This window comes from Brassica napus, chromosome C8, assembly GCF_020379485.1.
Source record: "Brassica napus cultivar Da-Ae chromosome C8, Da-Ae, whole genome shotgun sequence".
Lineage (NCBI taxonomy): Eukaryota > Viridiplantae > Streptophyta > Magnoliopsida > Brassicales > Brassicaceae > Brassica > Brassica napus.
Window position 1 is genome coordinate 15,355,503 of NC_063451.1, and position 9,581 is coordinate 15,365,083.

The 9,581-nt window shown below is 29.2% G+C and overlaps 1 protein-coding gene across 2 annotated transcripts; it reads right to left on the reverse strand.

Annotated features, from left to right (window-relative positions):
• Window positions 1-1,292: 1,292 nt before the first annotated feature.
• Window positions 1,293-9,303, reverse strand: LOC106379731 (aquaporin NIP3-1-like). Of its 2 annotated transcripts, XM_013819610.3 has the most exons (4): window positions 3,122-9,294; window positions 2,431-2,655; window positions 1,782-2,062; window positions 1,293-1,683 (listed from the first exon to the last, which is right to left on the reverse strand). In XM_013819610.3, exons 1-4 carry the CDS (start codon window positions 3,251-3,253, stop codon window positions 1,350-1,352), a joined length of 972 nt encoding a protein of 323 aa, XP_013675064.1. In that variant the 5' UTR covers window positions 3,254-9,294; the 3' UTR covers window positions 1,293-1,349. The 2 variants fall into 2 exon arrangements, with proteins under 2 accessions (XP_013675064.1, XP_022563434.1); XM_022707713.2 differs by lacking the exon at window positions 1,782-2,062 and having other exon boundaries at window positions 1,409-1,683; window positions 3,122-9,303.
• Between the last annotated feature and the right edge of the window lie 278 nt (window positions 9,304-9,581).

Here is a 9,581-nt window from a genome sequence, read left to right on the forward strand (position 1 = left end):
GATATTTTTTGTACCACCCTACAAGACCCGTTCGGGTATTTTTACGTTTCGGGTCGGATAACGGATCAGGTTTTTCGGTTCGGATTCGGTTCGGATTTCGGGTTCCGGATTTTATGCCCAGGCCTAATTCTAATATTGTCAGATTAGCTTTGAGTAATAACATAGACTAATTTTTTTTTTTGTCGTCTAACATAGACTAATTATTGGGCTTTGTCTCGGTAACCTAAGGCTTAATATTTGTAAAACGGTTCAGTGTCATATATACTCAGTTTTTTCTGGGTACTAATGTTAGGTGGGTGTATTGAATTTAGAAGTTGAATTTGAAGGAGTCGGAGTTTCCACTAAACTGTTGTATTATTTAATTTTGGTGGATTTTGTGGTAATTATATTTGAAAGGAATTTAAAGGAAAATTTACCAAAAATGTAAAAATAAAAACAATTATTTGTCTTTAGGAAGGAATTTTAAGATAAATCTTTTTATTTTTATTTATCAGATATATAGGTTAGAACCTTATAATAAAAATATAAATTTCATTATAAATTTAAAATGCATTATCATTTTGAAATGAAAAAAATATATCATTTATCGTAATTTATGTGTTTTTGTATGAAACTGTGTTTTCCCTACATGGCTATATATTCATATAGTGATACATAATTAGTTCGATTAGTATTATTTTTTACATTGTTCTAAAAGTTTGTTATAATGGCTAATCAAGCATAAACAAAATGACGTTTTCTAAAAAATTGGTTTAGACGTCCACCTAATTAATAATCATATATACAACACCTAATTAGTGCTTGTGAATTTTTTCAACATTTATTTTAGTCAAAATTTTATTCAATTTTTCCTTCGTGTAAAATGATTAGTTCCCAAAGTTTAAAGGAATTGATTTCTATTACATTTATGTGATTTTTTTTTAAATATAAAACAACAGAATTAGACAGATGCATTTAAAATCTTTATCAAATTCTTTAAAATTTATTATTTATAGCTTTACTTGAATTCTTTTAGAATCAGTTAAATTCTTTAATCCAGTACCACCTTCTTGATGTTAAGAATATATACTCAAGCTACTAGGTCAAAACACAAAATGTATTGTTAACTTGAAAAAAAGTCAAAAGAATACACACATTTAACAAGATTGTTTTATTGATACATTTAAATTTCGAAATAAATACTTTACGAAGTACAGTTTTTATTTTAAACATTTGTATATCATAGAAAATATTTAACAGACTTTGAAACTTTTTTTCAACAAAGCTTTGTTTTTGTACGTGCAACTGTGAACTAAATTTTGAAAGTATAAAGCACGATAGATTCATGTTGTGAATAGTACATAGATATTTTATGGCAACTTGCATGTGACATTTCTTTTGTCGTTGATATCAGTGGGCGATGAACATATGAATTCTTTCCGGTTAGCCTGGTTGACCACTTGAAGAACACAAATCTCGTCTTGAGATGCTTCTTGGCGATCTCTCGAAGGAATTTTATTGCAATTTGGACGTATTATCTCACCATATGATTTTTTTGTAGACCGTAACATATCATAAGTCCACGCACCTGTTAATGCTCCAATAACCGGTGAAACAATGTACAACCATAAATCCTTATAGCATCCCCATATAAGTGCAGGCCCTAAGCTTCTTGCTGGGTTCATTGATGCTCCGGAGATTGGCCTAATCAATTTATCAAAATATAGAATTTTACTGCATATTTTTTATAAAACAAAAATAATAACTTTGTAAACAATATTTTAATGGCTTGGATTAACTACCCGCAGAACAGGATGTCGAGTACAACTGTTGCGCCAATAGCAATGCCTGCGAATGATCCATTGGCTCGTTTATCAGTAGCTACAGCCGAGATAACGAACATCAAGTTGAAAGTAGTGATGAACTCCATTACAAACGTTGCCGTGTTGGAACTTGACGGGTATGTTCCCACATAAACATCGCCTTTGAGGCTACAAACGTTGTCGTCCAGATGGAACACAAGTCGTAGAGCCTCAGCAGCTAAAGTTGAGCCGAGAAGTTGTGCGGCTATATAGCCCGGAACCTATATAAAGAGACCAATCAAAACTTATTATACATAGAATTTATGGCTTAGGTTGGTATTACGATATTCATGAAAATGAAAGAGAAAATTGTGGGGTGGAATATGACTATATGAGATACCGTTTGATTTGATTATAAATTTGCGAAAGATTTTTCCTTTGGATTTTAATTTTTGATATTGCAATATCATCAAATGGGTGGATAAAAATGTGATCATGCACAATGTATGATGTAAATCACGAAATATATCTTGCATTCCGTGATCGGCATGCATATGTCATACAAAAGTCTATACTATTTGGTGAATGGGTACAACTGTAACACTAAGAAATAATAACTGAATTAGTTGATACTAGTATATGTGGTTACCTGTTTAAACGGGAACTTTCTAGAAGAGGCAAATGCAATGGAAACAGCAGGGTTGAAATGTGCACCAGAGACATGACCAATTGAGTAGATCATAACCATTACGGTTAATCCCCATACCAAAGCTATACCAGGAAGTGTCACCGCTTTACCGTACGTATCATTTACCACGATAGCCGCGCAGCCAGCAAATATGAGAGAGAATGTCCCCACGAACTCGCCAATCAACTAGAATATATAGTTGACAACAATACGATTTCAGCTGAAGCTATGTTATTATATATATATATATATATATAAGAAATTAATTCTAACTCTTAATTTATCTACATATTCCTATCAATTAAAGGAAAAAGATTCACACGGATCTTTTTCTTAGCTCGAACGTCATTATCTTTTTTTTTTGAATAAAATAATCAATACAACTACCGTAAAAATCTTTAAGAAAACTAATATTTTAAACTACGTTTTATTTTGTTATAGAAACAAAACTATACCAGACCGATCCATTATAAATGTAATTCGGTTTGGTTATTATACTTCATAAATTTGAATACTCAAAGGCCAAAAACTCAAACCAACGTCGAAACTGAATAGGCATATGCTAATCTTGAATCAAACTAATTACTATCAATATGTCTCTATTACGTTAGGAAAACATCTATTACAATAAAAATGCAACTAATATCATTACCTTTTGAACGAAAGATACGGATACAAGGGGACGGGAAATACCCGGTGATCGGGAATCACCTCCTGATCCACCGTCTTCGATGTCGAAGGTGACAGTTTGTGTTTGTGGGGTAGTATCAGAGATCTCAGCCATAAATGAAAGCTCTTTCTCCAAAAATGTTTATAGTTTGCTCATCTGAAAACTCAAATAGTCAACCCTAGTTTGTACTCGGTTATAAGCAAATAGAAAGTTGACTTTATATATTATAGTATCATATAGCACTTGTTGACAATTCTTTTTAGAATGCAGCTAAATTTGGATAGTTAATAACACTTGAATAGAAGAAATGAGAAAAAAAGATAGAAGAAAGTAGTGACCAGCATTATTAAAGAATATCATTATAGAGGGCGGACCTAGATGGGGACGAGGTATGGCAAGTGCACTGGCGGAGACAGGTTGAGGAGATGGGGGTCAATCAACCATATGATTTTTTAAAAAAATTGTACTCGTCTTTTGAAAAGAAAATTTGGTATAACATTATATAGGTTATATTGACCAAGTAATCTTTGCTGGAAAAAATTGAACCCATGATTTTTAGACAAGTAAATGTTTTCTTCTTTTTTTGGCTAATGATTTTTCTTGACATAATCATTTAGTTATTAATTTGTTCTCCATCTTATTTTTATTATTTTTCAACATTCAAACACTTAATTTATAAAAAAATATATTTGGATAAATAAAAATATCCTAATTATATAGTTAATAATAACATAGCTTATATTTTAAAGTTGACACCAATAAATATCTCATAAATAGTCGTCTTTTAGTTTTTATTCTCGGAATAGTCCTAAAATTTTAAAGTTGCCAAATTTTGTTTTATTAAAGAGATAAATGATATTTATATCCTCATTTATAATTTTATTTAATTATTTATTAAATATATTAAAAAAAATATTTAAAATAGAAATAATAAAATCAAAAATATTTTTTTCGCAAGCCTTTTTTCCAAAGTTTTTAGGAACGTTTTTCTTTTAAAATGGTTTATGAAAACATTCCTAAATATGTATGATATCTTCCTGAATCTGTAAGAAAAAAATCTAAAATTCAGGAATACATCCATAACGTGTGATAAAATGTCTTGAATGTAACTTGTATGTATATTTAAGAAGGTCTTCCTAAATATGTACATCTTCATGAAATCGACTTATATGCATATTTAGGAAAATATTACTGAATATATATGATACTTATAATATTTTTAAATAATTTTTACAAATTTTTTTTTTAATATTTATAATTATTTCATAAAATTTTGATATCAAATTCAGAGAAATATTCCTAAAAATTTAGGAAAATGTTATACATATTCTAGAATATCTAACTAAATATACATATGATTAAAATTCAGTAAGATATTCATATATATATATATATATATATATATTTATTTATGAAGATTTTCCTAGTATATCGAAATTTTCGAGACAATTATAGATTATCGAAGATAATTCACATTTAAGAATATATTATTAACTACACATTTATGAGGATATTATACTTATTTATAAATATCTTCCAAAATTTTAGAAAGACAGTATAATATTCATTCAGTAATTTTATCTCAAATATGCATTTAACTTAAATTCATGAAGATATCATACACATTCTAGTCTTCATAAACTTGTTTAAAAAGAAAAAACTTTTCCAAAAAAAATTTTGAACAAAAAATTTGAAATGTTTTTTTCAGTTTTTTTTCTTTTTTAAATTTTACCTTAATTTTTTTAAATATATATATCTTTAATATATATATATCTATGAAATAGTTATAATTGTAATTTACCCCTTTAATAAAACCTAACTCGGTCATTTTAAATCTTATGAGATAGTTTAGGAACAAAAACATATTTTGACGTCATTTCTCTAAATATTATCATAGCTGCCTCCGCTAGACAAGTGATAAATAAGTTTTAAATATTTTTAGTTTTTATTGTTTTTGGTAAAATTCAGAAAATAATGAAATCTTCATATATGTTTCCCCTGTTATTTTGTTTATTTAATATACATGAATTCGTAACTTTGTGTGTTGCGTTGATTTAAATTTTAAAATATTAATAATATAAACTATTAACTGTAAATATTATTATATATATTTAAATTTTTTTGAATAAACATTAATATAAACTTAAAATTATTTTACCAAATAAGATACAACATATATTTTATTTGTATGAAAAAGAAATAAACCAATAGGTGACACGGAAACAAATTCTATTAAAAACCTTCGAGGCATGACATTATTCTACAACTCTTTATCTTGAAGAGAATTGCGTCTATATCCAGATTACGTGAAAATGTTTTTTCTTAGAAAATCTTATCGTTGACCATTGACCTAATTGTACATAATTAAAAACTCAATACCACTTCAACATTATATATAAACATAACAAATTAAAAAAAACATCAAATAGAAGTGTACAAATATAATATTTGTGTCGCAAATCGTAGAATGTGTGTAGGAAAATTTTGACTAAATCATCATAAATGTCTTTATCTCATCTCACTAGTGATATTTTAAGATCAAACAAATTAATATTTCTTTTTTTTAAGGAATCTTTCATTTCATACATTTTAATGAGCTATAAAAGATATAAATTTATTTTCTTATTTTTGGACAATATTTGTTGAAAGTAATTTTAGTCTGATCATAGTTTTGGTTCTATACAATAACACTTACTAGATCCGCCTATTCATTAATCATCGTTGATTTATTTATTTTCGTTAGTACATTGAATTTATTGTTCTTTGATTAAGAAAACGACTAAGAGTAAAGTAATACAATATAGACCGCCCAAAACTTTAAGAGAATGTAGAGTTGTGGTGTAGTACCCGGGTTTGTGGTACTAGATTAAGTGTAATTGATATAAGAATTTATTTAGTTATCTATGACCCAAATTGTATTTATCTTTTCGGTTAACCATTTAGAGAGAATTCCATAATTAAGGGTGGTTAAACTAGAACAATAAAAAAATGGATGACCTATAAAGAATCTGGTGCAATCTGGTCAATCTTGGTATTGTGTGAGTGAGGATAAAGCACAAAGAAGGTTACGTCGTGTTTCCAGAATTAGTATATCAAGTCTACCGAGATTTTTTAATAATACAACAGACGTCGAATGAGAGTGAAGCTCACGGGCCGAGAGTAGATGGGGGCCCATGAATGTTGGTGGGTCAGAGCGTTACAATTAGTATCAGAACCAAAATTTGATTAGTGTATGGAGTCTAGTGGACTCACACCATTGGAGGGTCACAATCCAAATATGGAACAAGGACGTAGCACTCTGTTAGTAGGGGTGAATGTAGTAACCCGAGTTTGTGGTAGTAGATTAGGTGAAAATAGTTTATAAGAATTGATTTGGCAATATATGTAACAAAAATGCACTTACTTTTTTATGTTAACCATGTGGAGAGAATTCTAGAGGTAGGCATGCTTGAGCTGGAGCAACTATAATTTGTGAAGCTATGGCAGATTATAATCTTTGGATATGGAATGCATATTTCGGAATGTCATGCACTAATAACGATATCAATGTGTTAGAGTATTCTCAAATTTTCTACAATCTTGCTCAAGGTATTGCTCCTTGTGCTCATATTTTATTTAACGAAATAATACTACATAGGGTTGCTATTTAGCGGATGGTATTTATCCGAATGGTCGACCATAGTGCAAACTATTCAAAGGCCAAGTAACAATTTTTTTTTTTTTGTAACGCAACAACAATCATGCAAAAAAATGTTGAACGTGCATTTGGAGTTCTACAGTTGTATTTCACTATTGTGAAAGGACCTGTTCGTTTTTGTAAAAGGAGTAGAACTTCTCTTCTAACTTCAATAGTTGAATTGAGTTTTCACGTTTATCCTCAATTATCATGTTATGTAAAATTATACATGTAGTCACGATAGAACGAAATAGTCGACCATAGTGAAAATTCATGTCCATCATGACTACATGTACAATTTTACATAACATGATAATTGAGGATGAGCGTTAACTTGATGCATCAACTAAATTTGGAACAGAAACTCAACTTTTTTTCCAAAATTGAACAGGTCCTTTCACAATAGCAAAAAGCGACTATAGAATTCCATATGCACGTTCAACATCTTTCATGCATGCTATTGTTGCGTTGAAAAATATTTATTTTTGACCCCTTGGCTCTTTAATAGTTTGCAATATGGCTGACCATTTCGGATAAATACCAACTGCTAAATTGTAACACATATAATATTATTCTCCTTGAATAAAATAATGAGCATGAGGAGTAACACCATGAGCAAAATTTGAGAAATAATGAGAAGTCCTTGGCATTACGAAATATGCATGTCATAACCAAAGATCATAATTTTCCATAACTTCAACAAGTATAGTTGGTGATCCACTACGACATGCATTTGTCCTGCCTAAGCGGTAGGAAAATTCTTCCACTTCCAGTTAATTCAATATAACAATCATCTCTAGAAATCTCCGTTTTACACCAATATAAAGAAGTCTAGCAATATCACTAGACACTGGTGACCGTAGGTGTTTTTATGAAATTATTTTGACGATGGCTCGACAAATTTTTTTCATACTTTCAATTGTCGTTGATTCGCTTAGTTTTACTCATTCATCTGTGGCATATGTAGGAAGACCATATGCTAGCATTCATACTTTTTAGGAGAAGATAATCCAAGTCTACACATTGTATCTCTCTGTTGTGTGAAGTAGTTGTCATAACTTTCAGCTGCATCTATAATACAAAAGAATAAAGATTATGACATACAATATCTTTTGCGAAACATATTGTCATTGCCAGTCAGAGTCTCCAAAACATAATCATTAAATAGTCAAAAATGTGCGCTCTCTCGATGAAGGTGGATGAAATAATTCTTTCGGACTGAACCACCATGAATAACCAAATTCTTTATTGATTGAGAAGATATTGAATGACCAAATTGTTGTTTGACATAGCAAGATGTTAGGCTTCTTTTTAGTTGTCGATGTTATAAAGGATATCCATACCTTCATCATCATCGGAAGAGGATGATAAACCAAGAAGATTTGCTATTCTTAAAAAAATAAAAATTCATTTTGAGAAAGAATATCTAGGGAAAACAATATGGAATTCTGGTGCTTAATATTATTTTTTGTGATATTTATGGAATTTTAGTTATCTCTTTAATAGTGCTTTAAAAATATATTTATCTAATTGTGACTGACTTTGCATGGCATATAAACTATGTTTTGAAAAATTCAAAAACTTACGTTAATGGTTAAAATATTTTGACTGACTTTGCATGGCGTAGAAACCATGTATTGTAGGACATTTTGATTGACTCTGAGTTTGAATATATTTTGAGCTTTGCATGCTAAAGAAATCACTTTTTGAAAAGCCAACAAAATTTATTCATAAGCATTTAGTTTTTGCATGACATAGAAAATGATCTTATGACCTTTGCATGACATAGAAATCACATTTTGAAAAGCCAAACAAATTTTATTCACAAATGCATGACATAGAAAAAGATCTTTTGACTTTTGCATGGCATATAAATAACATTTTAAAAACCAACATAATTTAACGTATTGGAAATCAATAAAATTAAAATTATATGCATCTATAAATATTGGTGGTTTCTATATAAACTATTTTAAAATATTTACACTCTAGTAAGATAAATTTTTTTATGTCAAGTTTAACAATGGAAATTTCTCAAGATCCAATTAAAGATGCATAACAGTTATCTGATATTTTTTGTTCTCGTGTGTTGGTGCAAAAAGAAGAAGAAGACTTAGTTTGAGTATATAAAAAGATCTGTGCAATTTCGAATTCAAATTATTGTGAAAGCAATGAAATATGCAAGCATTCACCAAACAATGCAAAATCGACGTCCCAGTGGTACTTCGAATAATGAGATTATTAGTTTTACTATATAATTTATAAATTTATTATTATTTTTCAAATTATAAATTTTTATTTTAAACGATGTGCAATTTTGCAGTTTGATCAAGCCAAAATAATGTTAAGTGAAGATGTACAATTCAAAACGGGTTAGAAATTTGATCATATTTAGAATATGATTAAAAACTTTGAAAAGTTTATGGATGGTGCTGCCTCTCCTGACGATCATGTCATTAATTCTCCGACACAAGTATCTACAGGTTTTTCTTCATTTTCTCCAAATTTAGATTATTATGCTCTCAACGTCCAAGTAGGGTTGAAATTCAAGAAGGAAAATAAAATTTGATGATTAAACAACAACGGTTATAAGAACCTTAGAAGAAGGAAATAAACAACTTTTGGAACAGTTAATGAAGACAAGTGCAGAAAGAATGCACCATTTGGAGATTCAAAAACAAAATTATGCACTTAAAGAACATAAAGAAGAAAATAATTTTTTGTTTTTTGATTTGAATTCTATACAAGATCCACATGTTTGTGCAT